Genomic DNA, 20450 nt, shown 5'->3' with positions numbered 1-20450 from the left:
GGGTACAGCACACCTGCACTTATACAACATAATATGCGGTAACTAAGAACCCCCATGAGCTGAATGCAACAATACGAGGTATGCCGCAGGAACTTCTGCGTGCCTACTACAAGAATTGGGGTTACTTCCAACTGGAGCAAGACTCACTTTCTGAGGGCTGACGGGGACTCCCTTGAGGGCCCACTCTGCAAATACAGAACAAAGCACCCCAGTATCCAGGTGGGTGGCCTGTAATAGTTAGGGGGGAGCTCCAGCACCAGGGCCAGGAATCCTCTGCTCATCTATTTAGGATAATATGTTAGTTTAGGCAAGTTCTGAAATGAAGCCCAGCCACCTCCTGCTGGCAGATGGTGTCTCCGTAACGTTAGCAGACTAATCACATTGAAAAGCGTGCCTCTCAGGCAGTAGAGTGGAGAAGCATCGGTACTCCTATTGGCCCACACCGGTATGGGGCACAAGGCCTTATTCGAGAAAGCTGAGTCCAGGATCCAACGATGCTGCAGCAACTTAATTTCTCTGGTGGATAGGTGGAGTCCAGCGTTTACAGGCAATGTGCGCACTTGGCCCGCAACACTTTCCCAGCTGGTGCCAGCCAAGGACGACAGGCTGGCACTTGACTCCTCTCCCCTCGGTGAAGGCTCTGAGTCGAGGTTTGGGCAAGGTAAGACTTCCCTGCAGCCGCACACATCTGAAAGAGGCCACAGCCTCCAGTTAACAGTGGCAGACAGCCTTTACTTGGGGCTCCTGCTGATTGGGCCAACCTTAGAGTGCCTTAGTCTTAGCCAGAGATCAGGCAGCGCTATCATTTTAAAAGAGTTGTGTACTTGGTTCTAACTGGGTGGAGTGCCAATGCACACAGCAAAGCCTGTGCCTAAGTGAAGGTAAAGCAGGCATTAAATCCTTGCGAGCCCTAAGGCATTTAAAAAGACAAGGGGGAGAGCAGGTCAAACAGCACCTTGGAGAGTATATTGGGGGCCCAGAAACAGGAGAGCAGTGAGCAGGCCAGCTCATCCAACCCTAATGGCAAAGTGGCAGTCCTTCATTAAGCCCAGCAAGAAGGCAGTAGGCCAGCATAACAAAATGGTTAGTAGGGAGGGTGGTTTTTCGTGGCAGCCCTCCAGGGCCTTGGTAGGACAGGGTCAATGAGCAGCTGGCAGCAGAGCAACAACAGAAAAGCAATCAAGTGAATTCTTCGGTCCACCCAGCAAATAGCAGGCAGCAGCAAAAGAGCAGTCCAGATGAGTCCTTTGTTTGGCGCAGCAGTCCTTCTGACACAGGTTCAGTCGCGGTTCCCAAAAGTGTACTTAAAATTTATTTCTTTCTTTCTTTTTTCAAGAGGTGACTTCAAAGGAACCCTTTCAAGTGTAACACAACCCTTTTCAACCAAGCCCTGGCTCCAGACATCAGGAGGTGTAAATGAGCAATTGTGCGAGGGCAGGACTCAGCCTATTGAGATGTAAGGTGTGAACGACCTACCCCTCTCCAGTCCAGGATGACTATCAGTACGCAATTGGATGATGCCTTTTCGTTCACACCCAGTCCCTCCTTTGTTGTGGCTGTCTGGAAAGTATGCACAATGTATAGCTATCACTCTTCCCTAGACGTGGATGGGAGTCAGACTGCAAAGCCACATACAGTTATAAGCACAGAGAAATGGCCACTTTCTAAAATAATAATGTAAAATCCAACTACACAAGTAAGCAGGATTTTTCACTACCATTCCAAACATACCAAACATGCCCACACTACTCCTTTCAGATCAGAAATTACCTCTTAAAAATATATAAGGGAATTCCCAATGCCAACGTATGAGAGGAGCAGCCGTCACAGTAGTGAAAAACGAAATAGGCTGTTTGTCACTACTAGGACATGTAAAACATAAAAGTACATGCCCTACCTTTCACAGCACCCTGCCCATAGGGCTACCTAGGCACTATCATAGAAGTGACTTAGGTGTACTAAAAGGGGAGTTTAGGTCTTGGCAAGTGGTTTGAAATGGCAAGTCAATGTGACAGTAAACTGTGCATGCAGGCCCTGCAGTGGCAGACCTGAGACAGGCTTGAAAGGCTACTTCTGTGGGTGGTGCAATTTGTCCTGCAGGCCCACTAGTAGAATTTAATGTACAGGTCCCGGTATATGGTATACCACTTTACAAGTGACTTACAGGTAAATTTAGTATGTCAAACAGGTATAAATCAATCATATCATGTTTTATAGGAGAGATCACCTGCACTTTAGCACTAATTAGCAGGGGTAAAGTGCCCAGAGTCCAAAAGTCAACAAAAAAGTAGTCAGAAAAATAGAAGGAGGAAGGCAAAACGTTTGGGGATAAACCTACCACAAGGGCTATTTCCAACGCATACTTTAAAAGAGGAAGGGAAAAAAGAAAATTAATAGAACGAGATGGACACTTTGTGCCTCATTACAAGTCTGGTGGTCCCGGGACTCCCAGACTCGCAATGACGGTCGGACCTCCGCCAAAGCAGCGGTGCGGCCTTCATATTATGACTGTGCCGGTCAGACCACTGGCACCGCCAGTTTGGCAGAGCCGGCGGTCTTAATCCACTAGGGCAGCTTTCCGGATTACAAGTCCTTTCTCCGCCAGCTTTTGCATGATGGTTCCACTGCCATGCAAAGGCTGGCAGATCATGGGCAGGGCAGGGGCCCTCATGGACAACCCCCTCACGCTTTTCACTGCCTGAATTACAGGCAGTAAAAAGCACAATGGGTGCTGTCGCACCTGACGCACCACAACATTGCAGCCGACTTGATTATGAGCCGGCGTCAATGTTGTGGCCTGTTTTCGCTGGGCCAGCGGATGGAAATGCTGTTTCTGCCTGCTGGCCCAGGAGGCCACCCGCAAAACTCATAATGAGGGCCTTTGTGTAGATTATTAGGTTGCCTAGAGAAAAGAGGCACATTTCTATTCTGCCTCCTGCGTAGCCCACCACTCTTCTCCCATTTATCTCTATTTTGGTGTTTTAAAGGATTATGTGCTATGGCACCACCCATTCTTTATGTGTACTAATACAATTTCTGACATCATTACTTCCTCAACCATTGTCAAGCCAGTTCTTCAGGCAGTTGGCCTGTAAAGGAAGGAATTGAGGGGAAACTGAACAAACATTGTAACAACTATTATCTGTGGTCCCTGAACCACAGCTACTAGATACTTCTGTTATTTAATTGGATGCCAAGAAACTTCCTTATAGATTTTACCCTTCATGGGGTAATGATGAAAAACAGTTGAGGATTACCCTTGAAGGCTGTACTGTAGTAGGCTATGCAAGTGGATTCAACACTAGGACTGGCTTTGATAAGATAAGGTGTTTATCCAGGCCACATGTTGACCTGCCCAAACATTTCTAAATCAGTGAAGTAAGCACAGAGTCTCTTCATGTTCCATTGACAGATTTGCAAATCAGAACCAAACATGCAACAACCTGGCTAGAACAGCCTGAAAAGGAACACGTTAGAAGGGTGAACAGCACAGGAGGATGCGGGGTTCAGCAGGGAGAGACCTTGTTCTCAATACCTATGCTCTCTATCAGGGCAACCCTTCTTTTTGGGCTTTTCATATTAGGAGGGACATCCAAAAAACACCAGAATGTGCCTCCCTCTCTACTTACAGGTTGCTTTTCACTTTATTTTATTAAAATGTATTAATTTCTTTGTCCTTCCCTTATCTGTCCTCTTTGATTTCTCTATATGTCTCATCTTTACTTCTGCAACTACCATTCAAATCTTTTCTATAATCCTGAACCCAATTTTGCTTTTAATCTTTTGGATTCAATATTTGAGTGAGTCTACATACTGGACTTGTTTTTCTGATTATGACCCTCTCTTTTCCTTTTTTTCAACCCAGTAGAATTCTTGTCATCTGTGATTTTCCCGCAGCTTCTTACAAGATCTAATTTAACCACAGCATGAACTTGTATCATTTTTGTATATCTCCATTATTTAATGTTTTAGGTATGTCCTGGACGATGAATATACTAGCTCCTTGGGTACCAAATTTCCAGTCCGTTGGTCCCCTCCTGAGGTCCTTATGTACAGCAAATTCAGCAGCAAATCAGATGTCTGGTCTTTTGGTGAGTTGAAACAATAAGGTTCGTGGATGATGGCCAGTGGTGGCTGCCACTCAACAGGGGTGGTGGAGCAGGACGGGATGGGGCGGGAGGGATGAAAAAAAAACAACAACAAAAAAACACGTACCTTCGTGGGAGACGTGTTTGTCTCCTCTCTATCCTCGTCCTCTTCCTGGCTGCACATAGGCTCCCAGACAATCATGATGCTGCTGTCACCAGCATGACAGCATTGTTGTGATTGGTCTGAGCGGCCTGCTTCGCTGCTCAGACTGGGAATGGGAGCCTGTACATGTTGTCCACTCAGCTGTGCAATACAGCCGGTTAGAGAAATGAAAAGTGTGCATGCCTGTTTGGCTGCCCCAACACGGCCGGCCAAATAAACATTTGCACTTTGTGCTGCAAAAGCCCTTCTACAGCTGTCCTCCTGCCCCTCCCTTCAGCCCAGTGCCACCCGTTACTCCCGGGAAAAATAAAATGATAATAACATCACAATATTACCTTTTTTTTTTTTCCCCACAATCAAGTGGGGCCTTAACGGAGGAGCCACCTCTGATGATGGCACCACATCTTGTACAGGCTCATCCCTGTTTTTTGCATTGTCTGTCTGCACATTGACTTACAAATACATCAGTGATATATGGTTGCACTCGGCAATAGCTAAAGTGTTTTCACTCACTACTATGTTTGGAACCGTTTCACGAATCCACACGAAATGGTGCAAAAACATGTATGCATCAACGACTGAGCATGGATCTTTTGTGCAGCCAAAATATATAGGGTGATTTCAAAGTTGCACTTTCCATTGAAACAGATATCATTTTTTTTGTTGAGCAGTAGCACAAACCATCTGGCTAATGATATGCAAATTTGGAATGATGACAGTAGCCATTTTTGACTGCGTCTCTATATTTTAATATAAAGGTAAATCTGCAGATTATTTTGAGAAAACTACCAAAAAATTAGATGCTATTTGGGATCCTAAGCCAGTGGGTAAACTGAAATTTGCATTTAGGCTGCCCATCTCATTCCGTGATACTAGGTCAGAACAATGAGTTAAACAGTTACAAGTACGTTATTAAGGGCCATATGTACGAACACATTTTCCCATAGACACAGAATGGGCAAAACTGCTTGCTACATCTGGCCCTAAATCTCTAATTCAACCCTTCTACTGTTGCACTGGCCAAGCTCATCAGGATGTGGGTGCAGGGTGTAGAAACAAACCTGTCTTTATACTGTTAGAAAATAGATGTGGATATCACTGGTGATGTCATATTCAATGTCACCAGTAATGTCACGTGTGATATACTTTCTGTTGTCACCAGGGTAAGAAAGACATACACACACACACACACACACACACAGGCTGGTGTTGAAAAATCCCATGGCTTAAATACAATTTCACTTTTTTGACAGTGCAAAAACAGCTTTGTTTTTTATGAATTCCTTAAAGAAACTTCTAATTGTGCCGTGTGGTACTGCCCCCTTCCAACTGTATGTAATTTCAACACTTCACACATCACTAGTAGTTTGGCTGTGCTCACACATCCCTAGGAAATTTATGTAATGAATGCACCCTTTCATTAGCTAGGATAGAAGTTTCAACCTTAGTGGTAGGATTCTTCTTATACTTTAGGTTCCTGTCACTTATTACTTGTTTCCGTTCTTGGGTGTGCACTCTCCCGCACTTAGATCATGTGCTGTGAGCTAATTGCTCCACAGAAGGCAGCAGATAGCCAAGGGTCAACCAAAAAGAAGGCTCCTGCTAATGGGGCTCAGACTGCTGAAGGCGTTTTAAGCATCCTCCTAGAGCAACAATAAAAGGCAGAAGGGTTCAAGTGTGGGATAAATGAACGGTGGCATGCACTAATGGGACTTTGGCATGTTCTAGTGTCATCCCAATCCCGACCCACTAAAAGAAACCACACAGAAAACAGGTGAGTGGGTGAAGGCGGAGTCTTTTATTCTTCCTTCTTATTCAGGCAGTAATATCCGCTCCCCACATGGCATGTATGTATACCTACCCCCCTCCCTGACCGAAAGTGGTGTTGAGTTCCTAGGGCCAGATGTAGCAAAACGCCAATTTGCGAGGTGCAAAGTGCGAGTCCATGCAAATTGGTATGCAGTACGGTGTCTCAGACACCGACTGCAACTCGCTATGGGGTCGCAATGACCCACCTCATGAATATTCATGAGGTGGGTCGCAAATTGCGGCCCCATAGCGAGTATAGGCACTCGCAAACATGGAGGCCTGCTGTAGTCAGCAGACCTCCATGTTCGTGAATGCTTTTAAATAAAGCAGTTTTTTTTTTCTCTTTGCAGCCCGTTTTCCTTAAAGGAAAACGAGCTGCAAATAGAAAAAAATACCGAAACCTTTTGTTTCGTTTTTTTTCAGAGTAGGCTGTGGTCCATAGGACCACTGCCTGCTCTGAAAAAATAATTTTGTGATCATTCACAAAGGGGAAGGGGTCCCTTGGGGACCCCTTCCCCTTTGCGAATGAGTTACCATCCACTTCAAGTGGATGGTAACTGCGAGTTGATTTGCGACCGCTTTCGCGGTCACAAATCAACTTAAATCGTGGTGCGAGTCGCAAATAGGAAGGGAACACCCCTTCCTATTTGCGAGTCGGAAACACATTTTGCGAGTCGTTTCCGACTCGCAAAATGTGTTTCTGCATCGCTTGAGGGCTTTTGCACCTCGCAAACGGCGTTTTTCGCTGTTTGCGAGGTGCAAAAGCCTACCTACATCTGGCCCTAAGTCCGGTCAGCGAGCAGTGAATGCGTGGTCCTAAAGCCTCATTCCAATTCATCCTAAGGACCCCTCGTAGTTCATGTTAGCAAACATGCTATAGCACATTTAATTCACCACCACGAACATTCAAATAATTCCATGGATTTTCATGTTCTGCTTATTAATGAAATTCTGCTTTCTTTTTGTTATCACGATTATTGAGGTCCTTATAGGTAACAATTCCCATTGTTGCACTAGCATATGAATGACATAAAAGAGATTTGCAGGGTCCCCACTTGTTTAATAAATCAAGAAGTGGATCAGTTTAGGCGTTGACTTGTCTCCTTAGCCAACATCCTTTAACCTGACAGCTACTTCTGGATATATTAATTTATAGGACGATCTCTCTTTGACACCATTCAGATTTACAGTAGCAAGGGCTGGAGCCCAGACGTTCCTCTAGGTGTTTACCAGCTCCCTAAAAGCATCTGCAGAAGGTGATCAGCGCTGTACTAAAATAATAGAGTAAAATTCAAAATGAACAGAGAAAGTACCCTAGCAAAGAAAATCCATGTCAATAAAGGCTTTAAGCCATGTTGTGTGCTTGCCCTATTCTTGTTTCATTTATTTGTCTCAGATATTGAGGGAACAGTTGCAAACCCTGGAGCATACCCTCCCAAAATCAGCCATCATCTGCTAAGCATCGTGTAATTTGTGGGTGACACCCCTGTTCCTGATTGTACTACCATAGGGATCCACCATTCACTGCTTGTATAGCTGTTGCCAGTCCAATAATGTTGAATTTTGGGTCAAGCTTAAGGAAGCAAATATAGGCTCCCTATAATATCTTTTGCACCAGGAGCTACGAGAACCAGAGGCATTAGTATGGGCTTCATTGGTCGAATCTATTTTGAGCATAATCCACATGTCACCGCCTTGGGATTCCAATATACTTACCAGGCAATACATATGGTTCTCAAAAGAGAGATTACAGCAAAATCAACAAAAAGGGGCATACAGAGGGTCCGAACCAGACAACATGGCCAATTAGTGGCAAGAAAGGCTACCTAAATTTCTCAGTGTCATGGTTAGCAAAAATCAGTTTTCAGAGACTACGATATGGCTTGTTCGGTGTGTGTGAAATACTTCATACTTGGAATACCAGCGAGCCAACCAGGCTTACTGGTTGCGCACTTAGAGAGTCGCTAGTCCCTGTTGCCTGTGTCTTCCCTGTTTTCAAAGTAGAAAGAAGGCCGCTTCTATTGCGGAAGCTCAGCGAAGCAAACATTAGAATGTGCACCGGTGCAATTTTTCTGTGCTTCTATGGCATGCTCATCAGCAGGTTCATAAAAATCATGAATACTGTCAGGAAAAGTGTGGGCAACTCACAGAACACTGAAGGGAATTCTCACCAGGACCATAGTCTGCAAGGTTTAATTTGGGGCACATCAAAGGGGATTATCTGGCTCTGTTATTCCCTACCTTGTCTAAATGAATTGAAAAAAAACAAGATTGAGGGAATGATTTGTCGTTCCAGTTTGACAACTGACTGTCAGGGTTGAAATTAATTTTATTCCCGTGGGACATGTTATCATATGTAATTACTGTGAATATAGGGAGTGTTATTTATTCAATGATTCTTCTCCCTTTTATAAATGCATAACAGGAATCGGAACAATTTCAAGCAGCTCTATTTTGGCATACATAACTCTGAGTTTAGGGAGTACTAATTTAGAGAGTATTATTTGTTCAATGATTCTTCTCTGTTTTCAAGTGCATTATAATAACAGGGTTTGGAGCAATGTTCACCAGCTCTAGTTTGGCAACTATTAGCTGTGACTCAAATAAGCTCCATACACATGGGATATTTTTCATGTTTTAAACATAAATTTATGGATTCCTATTCATTTCCTCTTGTACATAGGGGTTATCTCCTTTTATTCTCTCTCAGATTGAATGGTTTTATTTAACTGTTACAAAATATTACTATACATGACAGAAGAATAATAGGCAAATAATAATACAGAAAAATAAAATATTAGGGAAACGTGTATGTTCCTTACCTTGAAAGAACTGGTTAGGCAGCAAGCAAATCCAAACCATAACAATGGATGTCCAATTTCACATAATACCCTCAGTTTTAGAAACCACTTGCATTCCTACCCTCAAAAGCTGAAGCCTTTGGGTCCATGTTTTGAACACAAAGACAGCATGTTTGTAGGTTTATATGTACTCTGGCTGAAGAGAAATTTTAAAGAAGGCCTTTGGGAGTAAGCATGGCCGAAAGCGCTGGCTCTATAGACAAATCGAGAACCACACAGTGGTGGTCATTCTGACCCTGGCGGTCTTTGACCGCCAGGGCGGAGGACCGCGGGAGCACCGCCGACAGGCCGGCGGTGCTCCAATGGGGATTCCGACCGCGGCGGTAAAGCCGCGGTCGGACCGGCACCACTGGCGGGGTCCCGCCAGTGTACCGCCGCCCCATTGAATCCTCCGCGGCGGCGCAGCTTGCTTCACCGCCGCGGGGATTCCGACCCCCCCTACCGCCATCCAGATCCCGGCGGTCGGACCGCCGGGATCCGGATGGCGGTAGGGGGGGTCGCGGGCCCCTGGGGGCCCCTGCAGTGCCCATGCCACTGGCATGGGCATTGCAGGGGCCCCCGTAAGAGGGCCCCTACAAGTATTTCACTGTCTGCTGCGCAGACAGTGAAATACGCGACGGGTGCAACTGCACCCGTCGCACAGCTTCCACTCCGCCGGCTCGATTCCGAGCCGGCTTCATCGTGGAAGCCTCTTTCCCGCTGGGCTGGCGGGCGGTCTGAAGGCGACCGCCCGCCAGCCCAGCGGGAAAGTCAGAATTACCGCCGCGGTCTTTCGACCGCGGAACGGTAATCTGACGGCGGGACTTTGGCGGGCGGCCTCCGCCGCCCGCCAAGGTCAGAATGAGGGCCAGTGTCTCTAATGTGAGGTGACTGTCTAGTTTGTTGATGATGGCAGAGAGGTTTAGTTGCAAAGGGTAGGAGTGACAGTCAGGGTCCAGTGGCAGTTTGTGATAATTTATTCGGTTCTCACCATCACAATTTGCAAAATCACACAATTTTAAAACACAATTATGTTTTCCTTTAGATTCTCAATCATATATATTTTTGTTATAACCAGATCCCAGATACATCTTTCGATATGTTTTTGTCCTCTGAGAGTGTCCAGTTGTAGCAATAGTTTGGTCCCTGCTTCTTGATTTAAAGCACTCTTCACCTAAGATGCTTTATTTATACAATAAATTGTACAGTGGTTAATCCAAGGATAAGAGGGTGACCACAAAAAGCACATATCTTCATTCCATGTTCTGATGATATTTTACCTGACAGAGGTGCACATTTACTAATAATTCATGCAGAAGCAGCACACATGAAAATGGAAAACAACGAGCAGAAATAAAGCTATTTGTCTTTGTTACATCTCTGACGGTTAGACACTCCATTTTGGTGCAAAGCCAGGTTTACAACCCTTTGCAAATCTGGTTTTGCACCAAAATACATAGGTGGATGCATGGGAATTCCCAAGCTATACCCATGTAAAGCGTACCGACGCAAAGTAAAGCAAAGCATGCTATATGCTGCCTTGCGTTACTTTGTATTTACCAAACCAAAGTGGCTTTGTGTGACTTAGTAAATTCCCAAAAAGATTTTGTCAGGCTGCTTCACAAAAGTGATGCAGCCCTTACACAAAATCATAGTAAGTCTGGGACAAAATAATACATTTCCATCTGTACTCCACATGCCACCAGGAAGGAAAATGTCTAACAAATGTTCAACTGAACTCCACAAGCCGCCAGGAATCTGGAAGAAAATGAAACGGATAGCATACCTTCCTGAACACTAGCAGCACGCAGCAACTGGCACGCCACTATCCCATTTGGCTGTCTTGAACATCAGGGACAATTTACTTAGTGCATTTTGGCAGCTAATTGTCTTACCTATGGAAATTCACAGAAATAGCTTCCTACCATGCCAACCAACTCTCCTTCATGTCTTCAACTGAAGTATCAGGGAATATATCTGGATCCCGAGCTGGACCGTAGTAGGTACTACAGCGGCAAGGTGACCTTGACAACAGTGTGGCTATAGGCACTGCCTCCCTCCGGATACATACTGCCCTAATTTGGCAGCAACAAAAATACAACAAGAAGTTGTGTGAAAATCGTAAATTACGAATAATCCACCCCACATACTCATGCCTTAGTGAGCATGCGTTCACTTTATAGGGTTTCTTCCCTAGCATGTTGGTCCTGAAGAAAGCTACTGTGACTCAAACAGCACACATCATTGGCTGAAGCATGTCAACGAAACATTCAGATGTGAGAGGTCGCATGATTGGCATGGTAGGAATCTTGTTCTCTCTGTTGAATACAGTAATATAGGTAAGAAGGAGAGCCCTTCATTTTTCTTCTCACTCTTCCCTCTTTTCAGAGGACTCACAGAAATACACATAAGTGGTTGGGAGCTAAGGACTTTTATGGAAATAACATAGTTTAATTAGCTCAGTTTGCAAGCCCTCAATCGGTCTGCAGGACTGTGTTGGTGACTCATTTTCTCATTCAAAATATATATGATAATTGCACATGTGTACATTTTATTAAACAAGCCAATAATACTTATGTCTAGATGTACAAGTGCACTGTTAGTATCTTTTATTTAAACACCCGTATGTGTCCCTGACAAGTAAATTTCCATTGCTCCTCTAAAAATGTAACAATCAGAAAGAAGAATTCTATTTAAATTCTAATAATAATGCGTTAGACATTGCCCAATGGCTTGATCTCAATATAAGTGGACCATCCCTCGAATCCCCTACTTGTTTGTCCTGCTTTCTCCACTCTTTTGAGTGCAATTGTTAATCATCTCCATCTGCTTCCTCTCTATGGTGCAGTTCTGCTTGCACACATTAGAGTTCGTCAGCACCAGTTCAAGCACAGTTTCTCGGTGCAGAAGTACCACCAAAGAGGACCCCTGGACACTTTAGGCACTTGAAAGCAGCACACATGTAGAATGAAAGCCTAGGAGAAAGAACCAAAAGCATCACAAGTGTCCTTCTCAAAGATTTCTTCAAAGTGGGTATGAGAACATGAGCTACTGGTCACAGGACTTTTTAGTTACTCCTGGCATCCTCTCGAACCACTACCCAACTGGCTAGATGGGTCTAGCGTCAAAATATAAATATGGAGTTAAGTTTGCCCTGTTTTAGAGTAAAAATAAATGACCCTAGAACAGCACAAACCAAGTATAAATATGCCCCTATGTATACTATATGAGATCCTTTTAACAACAGTGTGTATATTTTCAACATTCTCATAGTCTCTTTAGAAAAAACAGAGGGAAGGATAATTAAAATTTGGTCTGTAAAGCATGTTTCAATAAAAAGCACTTAGTTCTTGTCTACAGCCTGCGATTTTGTAGAAAAATTTAAATTTGGCTATCAATTTGTTTTTTTCTAGGAGTTCTAATGTGGGAGATTTTCACTTTGGGGAAGATGCCATATGAGCGATTTAATAACAGTGAGGTTACTGACCACATCACAAAAGGCCTACGCCTGTATCGGCCTCAGATGGCTACAGAGAACATCTATGCCATTATGTACAGTTGTTGGCATGAAGTAAGTAATTCATTCCTCAAAAAAGGGATTCTCAAATCTGTTTATACTTGTGTTGGGGTGGTTACCTTTGAGAGAATTAGATACCCACTTGCAGATGAAAATATTATATTGGATTGTCAATGTTCAATTTGTAGTTTTAGCCACAAATAGTCTCCTGAAAACTCATCAAAATGCAGTCCATGGGTTCATGTATTGATATTACATCTACTTTCCCAGAAGCTGTTACTTATCTCAACACAGTAGGGTTTTCCCATCCTGTCTGCTGCTGAACGAGGTTACATAATTTCCTTTTCCTTTACAAAACTATATTTGCGTTGGAATATCTTCCAGTCTGTGCTTGGTGTAGCCACACTTGGGACTCTGCATGGCCACAAAATCCTTGCAAATGCTTCTGCCTCATTGCCAGTGTGTCTGCCTGCTGCCTACTACATTCCTGAGTTCCTAGGATAGAAGAAGAAATAGCACACTCTTGTCCACAAGCAGCTGATATACTACCATTGTACATAGAAACTTTGTTTTGTCTCCACCTCCAATACTCACTCTGGTACTCAGGTCATAAAATAACCAAAGGTTTCCAGCACCACACAATGATACTCCTTTTCTACCCTATTCATACATGGAGGAGCCCTCCTGTTTGTTGTTCTGTTCGGAAGCACCCACACACCCTTCACATGTTTGTGGCTGTGAAAAGTTTCAAGCAAATTTGTCATCCCAGCTTTCTGTACCTCAGTTGACACAGCCTTGTACAGCGAGTAGGTGTGCCATCTACTGAGATGTCTGTCCATTGGTAGGTGTGTGTGTGTAGGGTCTTGTCTCATAGTACTTAAAACTTTAAGCATGTCTTATGAGAAATATTGAACACAGAAGGACCGTTGATCCTCCTATTTCTCAGTTGGTTGGAGCTGCATTGTGAAAAATCGAGTATGGATGCTGTTTCATGGGCAACCTACAGTGTTCTATTGTTTTTGGATCAATGTTGGTGTCCTTCAATCCAGCATGAATAAAAACAACAGAACCCTTGCCTTCTGTTTTAGGTCCAGCATCTCAGTTGCACATAGTATTGCAGTACATTCATGGTTGGATGCCTGAATCTGGTGTGCTTCACCTTTGTTCCATCCTCATAAGCCAACAAGAGAATTCTGTCTTTCAATCTTGCAGAACTGAGTGATGTTCTTTACTATGAGGTATTTGGACTGGAGGGCATAATTTCACACAAGTATTATATTATAGGATTCATGAAAGTTGCTCTGGATGTCCCATCTTCAGCCCTTTTGCCTCTCTTCACTACTGTTCTCACCAAATCTTGGAATAACTGCTGGTTCAATAACGGGCTACTCCTGCTCCTTCACTTCCATCTCCCGTTACCTACTGGTATCCTGCAAGAAGTCTGTGTGCTCTCTTGTGAGCCCCTCTGTCTTTCCCACACTATCTTCACAGTGCACATTGTGCAGTGTACTCAGCCTTCATGTTTCTCCTGTGCGATGTGACCAGAGGGCCTGAATGGTAGTGGAGATCCTACTATTGCTTCACGGCTCTCGTTTATGAGGTTTTTAAGCCCATGCCATGGAGGTCGGACATGGTGGAACCACACTTCATTATCTGTATAGAACAACAGGCCCCTGCTGCAAATAGGGGCTTGCAATATTTCCACAGACAAATACAGAACTGATGCTTGGGTGCTTTCTGACCAGCAGCAAGGTTGTCTCACTTAACTCCACCTGTGTTTGACAATGAAGGGTCATGGCACACAAAATGGCGGGAACAGAGGGAACGGCGGAACAATAATTTTTTTAATTATTATTATTTGTCCCCCCCCCCTTTGACATTTGCCGTGGCCACCGCTGTTTTGCAGGACCCCTTGTTCCCTTTCTGCCATCTGGTGGTGATTGCTAATGGTGCCAACCTATGCAGGTGATGGGATGGAGGTAATCTAAGTCTGGATGTTGCTTGGGGATCTCTGACATACAGATGACAAGGGTGTGTACAAATATAGTCCCAAACCTATAACACCATAACTCATGGAAATACAAACTAGTAACTAGTACCAGTCCGTAGATTATGGTCCAACCTTTACTCCACCTTCGTACCAATCAAAATCATTTAGGCTTCAGAAAACCCCTGAAGACATTTTTTATTGACCCTTGTTCAGGTCATTTTTGTAAAGTAATTTGTTCTAGAGCGGGAAGCAAACACCATGAAATTTCATGTTTGCTGTGTGGGGAAACAGATAAATGTTTGCTCATGCTGATTTTTCATCTCTTGAAAAAAATGCCATAAGTAGGTATATTCCAACTAATTTACAAGGATTGTCCTGATTACTTACCGGTAATCCTCATTACTCTCAGTCCTCGTCCTCAACCCAGTCATAAACAACGAGGTAGTATCCAATCACAGACAGGAAACAAAACAGGAAACGCTTGCTATCCCCACACACCAACTGGCTAAGTGCTATAATTGATTTTAGTTTTACCTTAGCACTTCCTGAAATACCAAGCAACAGAAGACCTGATATCAAGATGGTGCTTCGGAAGAATGACTGGTTCGAGGATGAGTAGTACAAAGAGTAATGATGATTACCCATAAGTAATCAGGACATCACCTCTACGTACCTCGTCCTTGATCCAGCCATAAACAACATGAAGTATACCAAAGCATACACCACCAAGATGAAGGTCTTTGTAAGTTTCTGACACCAGAAATCACAGACCCGCACAGGACATAAAGCACACCCAAATGGATTTAATGTTACATCAAAAACCATCAAACAGGAGCAGGTGCATCCACAGCCTGTAACACACCACCTCCAAAATTCAAGCAACTAGTTTGCATACAATTCAAACAATAGTGTCTAATCAACATGTGCTCAGATGCCCAAGTTCCAGCATGAAAAATCTCATCCGAGGACATGCCTTTAAAAACAGCCCACGTAGCTTGTACTCCACTATTGGATCTTGCTTGAACATTAGAAGGGCAAGGCAAGTTAGAGCCCTGATATGTCAAGGAGATGGCGTCCTTAATCCAGCGATTTAGAGTCATTCTAGGTGCTGCCTTTCCGAGCTGTGCAAGACCAAAAGTTACAAAAATACTGTCAGAAGTCCGGAAAGCAGCGGTTCTGTCAACATAACAGACAAAGCATGCTTAACATCATAGTGTGCAATACTTGTTCCTCAAGAGAAGAGGGAGAAGGACAGAGAACGGACAACACCAGTTCCTGAGAAGAATGAAACTTGGAATGAATCTTAGTAAGAAACCCCTCTCACTGCATCTTTCATGAATCTCAGAAAAGTAGACGAACATCTTGAAGCTGAATGCTCCCCGAACCACCTGGCTCATGTGATAGCCACCAGGAAGGCCACCTTAAAGGAAAGGAATTTAACATCCACAGAAGACTAAGGCTGAAAGGAGGAGACTAAAGGGCATGAAGAACCAGCAAAAGATCCCATGCAGGATCAGTAAGTTTTAGAGACAATGACATAAGAGAAAAACTAAAAAACATCCTGGATTCTAAAGGTGCATCATTGGAGGAAAAAGAAACTGAATCCCTGAATGCCCTGATAGCCACCCACTGACTGTAAACAGTGCATAATGCTTACAGAAGCCATCCAGAAAGAACTGGAGAATAGCAGCGATAGAACAGGATGTAGGAGAAAGACCCTAAAGAGAACACCAAGTCTTAAAATTATCCCACTGTTTAGAATAGGAAGGCAGTGTAGAATTCCTACAAGAACCCTGTACCACCAAAACAATGTGGGTAGGCAAACCTTGCCTCTCTAGATCCCACTGGTCAACTTCTAAACTGCTAAAGTTAGAGGAACCAGCAGTTGCAGACTGAGAGAATGCAGAGGAGATGGGATCTGAGGCAGAATCCGAGGAGAAATCATGGCCAACCTCATCAACAATGGGAACCAAGACCTCCGTGGCCACTATGACAACACTGCCACCACTAGAACCCTCTCCTGCTGAACCTTCAACAGGAACAAATGAATGAAGGGAAAGGTAGGAAAGGCGTACAGCAACATTGGAGGCCATGGAATGGACAAGGCATCCACCCCCCAAGCCCACATCTCTGGAGTCCTCCAGCAGAAGGTTGGCAGGAGTACATTTGTCCTGGAAGCAAACAAATCCAGCTTTGGGCAACCAAATATTCGGCATATCAGGCGGGAGATCCTGGCAGAAAGGTGTAGATCCACCACCACACTGTCCACACCCCTGATGTGTTGGGCAGAATGGACTGGAGATGAAGTTCTGCCCAGATCACCACAGCAGACTCGCTGTGAGTGCTGCCCTGATGATTGATATATGCTACGGTCACTGTTCAGTCCAAATGAATCAGGACATTGCAAATGGAAAGGTGGGGTTCAAAAAACCTGAGGGATCTCTCCACTGCCGGCAACTCCTTCCATTTGAATGACCGCATGGCTTCTGATCTGTCCCAGCGAGCTTGTACTGACCATTGTCTCTCCCCTACCTAGAGCACTGACGGTCACTACATTTGGAGGAAAAGGTGTATCCTTATCCCATTGGTAAGGTTCTTTGAGTCCAACCACCACTGCAGGCCATGAACAATATCCAGAGAAACTGGAATTTCCATGGTCATATCACAACTGGGAAATGTCACAGATCAGTAAAGGTGCCACAGTAGCTGGTGTACGTACAGCCTAGTCCAGGGCACTGTGAAGACTGAGTCTGGAAGGTGACCTTGCACCTCCATCCATTGAAACAAGGTTACTATCTTCTGAGATAGCAGCACTGCCAGCAGAGACTGCAGATGCTGGACCCTGGCCCTGGGAAAGAATACCCTGCACAGGACAGAGTTGAATTCTGTCCCTATGAATGTCCTCCATGTCCAGAACTCGCGATTGCATTTTTGGATGTTCATAAGAAAACCATTGTCCTTTAGCGTAACTATGGTCAACTCTAGATGATGTTGTATCACCTGAACAGAGGTTGCCTGGAGCACCTAGTCATCCGGATAAGGAAACATTGAAATACCTTGAAGGTGAAGGTCAGCCACCAGAGGCTTCACCATTTTTGTGAAAGCCCTGGGTGATGACGGAGGCCAAAAGGTAGGACACACTACTGCCAGTGATGATCCAACGGTGAGAACCACAGATACTGCTGGGATCCCAATGCCATGGAACATGGAGATAAGCATCCATGAGATCCAACATTGTCATCACAGAGCCCTTCTGTATCAAAGGAATGATCCTTTGTAGGGTTTCCATCTTGAATGGAATATTTCAAACCAATTTGTTCAGAGGCTTGTACTGATCAGAGTCCTGAAACCCACTCCCACCTTTGGGACTAGGAACACAATCGAATAAACGCCTCCTCCCCTCTGCTCCTGTGGGACTGGACTAATTATTTCTTCAGGAGAAAGGAATTAATTCCTTCCTGCAATGCTCTCCTCAAGCAGAAGAGGCATCTGAACAAGTCCTGACAGTGAGGAGAGAGACACAAATTTGTTCTGATAGCCATGTTCCAGAATACTCAGTACCAACTTGTTGGAAGTTTGCGTCGCCAATTCTCCATGAAAAGGAGAAGCATCCCACCAACCTCTGGTACCTCGCCACTTGGACCCACTGTGGCAGCAAAGTCAGGAACACAGACTCGAATTTCCTGGCAGCAGCTGGTATTTCTTCTGGAACTTTCCTTGGAGCCCTGTATTCCTTCGTCTATGGGAAGGCTGACAAAACAAATTCGCAGATTAGAAGAAAGAGAGCTTATTCTGCTGTTGTTTCCAAAAGGAAAGAGATTTTTTCCATTCCTTGAAAACTTTGTGAAGCTTATCCTCCAGATCTTTACCATAGAATCGTAGATCTGTAAATGGCAAATTTAAAGCTATAGATCTCTGAGCAGAATTTGTATTCCAACCTTTCAGAAAAAGGTTGTGTTGGGCCGCAATTGATGCACCAAAGGACAGGGCAGAAGACCTTACTGAGTCAAAAGCAATATTAGAGAGGAATCCCATTTGTCTTTCCATGACTCCAGCAATTCTGGACAATGGCCACCTTCTTGCATAGTTGTGAACAAAATTATAGAGTCAGCCAACAAAGATTGTGCCACATAAGCCCTATATATTTGAGAACAAATGGTTAGATGAAAGTGACCATAAGCTTTCTTCAAGTAAAGGGTCAATCTTCTTGTCAGCCCCATCTTTAAGACTATTGTCTTCAGCCATTGACAGTTGCCACACCAAACTAGCCACAATTGAGGCCACATGTGCAGTTTCAGGGAGTTTATCCACCCTGTCTCCCAAAAGATAAAGCTTTGAAATGAAGTCGGGCATAATAATGTGTTATGGATCCTTTTATTCATGTAAAAGAACATGTATCACAAATGGATGAATGGACATGTCTACACATGTTTGTTTTCCAAATTGTGGAAACACAGAGGTGGTCATTCCAACCCTGGCGGTCGGTGTTAAACCTGCGGCCAAACCGCAAACAGGCTGGCGGGGTAAAAAATGGAATTCCGACCCTGGCGGAAACCGCCAACAGAGACCGCCACATTACCACACTGCCCGCCACGGCAGCACAAACAAACAGCGCGGCGGTCACCGCCAACAGACAGGCGGGAGACAATGTACCGCCCACTGTATCACAAGCTACCAATCCGCCACCTTTTCCGGGGCGGTAGCCCCGCCGATAAAAACACGGCAGAAACAGCCATTTCGAAGGGAAAACGCCCACCTCCATATACCCCACGAGGAATCAGGACAGCATGGAACCCGAACTCCACATACTCCCAGCGATAGTGTTCCTACTCCTCTACCAGGAGCACGAACGCCGGCGCAGAAGACAACGGTGAGTACAGCACCTACGACACAGGGGAGGGGGGAGAAGAACATATTACGGGTACACACATAGTCGACACACCCACCCTCACCCTCACCCACTACAACACACACATCAATGCATAGCAACACATCAGAGTGACACCCTCCAAACCCCCCGGAATAATGCAAATACAAAAGGAAATGATTCTAAACATTGGAATATATTGTATAACTGGCTTAAACATATATCTACACATCAAAAATTCTTATATACATAAATGTACAAGTCAGAGCATTGTAGCATGCATTGTCCGTGGACCAGTGGGCCCAAATCACAAGATACCTGACTCCAACGGAGAGAACACTGCAGGGGCATCAGATAGCAAAACTACAGGCACCTCAGGGGGAAGTGAAGGGGGGGGCACCTCAGCCAGATGAGTGAACGACGCCAGATCCACGAGGGGCCTCCATGGCCACTGTTCAATCCTGGGGAGTGCAAAGCCACAGTCTCACAAGTCTCTGCAGTGGGTGGTTTGCCCACTGGACCATCCTGGGAAGTGCAAAGCCACAGTCTCACAAGTCTCTGCAGTGGGTGGTTTGCCCACTGGACCATCCTGGGGAGTGCAAAGCCACAGTCTCACAAGTGGATAACAGTCTCCACTGGTTCTGGAGGGGGCTTTGTGCCCAGAGTGCTTCGTGCAGCCCTGCCCAACACAGATGCGGGTCAGCCCCTGCCGCTCATGGGGCAGCGGTGCTTGAGATGAAGGGCCCAGTTCAGCGGTGCTTTGAGACGGCGGTGCCCTGCTCAGCGGTGCTTGAGATGAAGGGCCCAGTTCAGCGGTGCTTGAGATGAAGGGCCCAGTCCAGGGGTGCTTGAGACGGGGGTGCCCTGTTCAGCGGTGCTTGAGACTGCGGTGCCCTGTTCAGCGGTGCTTGAGATGAAGGGCCCAGTTCAGCGCTGCTTGAGACGGCGGTGCCCTGTTCAGCGCTGCTTGAGATGAAGGGCCTAGTTCAGCGGTGCTTGAGACGGCGGTACCCTGTTCAGCGGTGCTTGAGACGGTGGTGCCCTTTTCAGCGGTGCTTGAGATGAAGGGCCCTGTTCAGCGGTGCTTGAGACGGCGGTGCCCTGTTCAGCGGTGCTTGAGATGAAGGGCCCAGTTCACGGTGCTTGAGACGGCGGTGCCCTGTTCAGCGGTGCTTG

At 45.2% G+C, this 20450-nt stretch overlaps 1 protein-coding gene across 2 annotated transcripts in view; it reads left to right on the top strand.

The window, feature by feature from the left end:
• The window catches only part of BTK (Bruton tyrosine kinase), a 448809-nt gene that overhangs the window by 414703 nt on the left and 13656 nt on the right, over positions 1–20450 (top strand). For both annotated transcript variants that reach the window (XM_069213457.1, XM_069213465.1), the window contains exons 17-18: positions 3973–4091; positions 12314–12471. In XM_069213457.1, coding sequence (XP_069069558.1) covers positions 3973–4091; positions 12314–12471 — 277 coding nt within the window. The remainder of the gene's footprint in view (positions 1–3972; positions 4092–12313; positions 12472–20450) is intronic.

Source organism: Pleurodeles waltl, chromosome 2_1, assembly GCF_031143425.1.
Source record: "Pleurodeles waltl isolate 20211129_DDA chromosome 2_1, aPleWal1.hap1.20221129, whole genome shotgun sequence".
Lineage (NCBI taxonomy): Eukaryota > Metazoa > Chordata > Amphibia > Caudata > Salamandridae > Pleurodeles > Pleurodeles waltl.
This window is presented reverse-complemented; position numbering and strand designations above follow the sequence as displayed.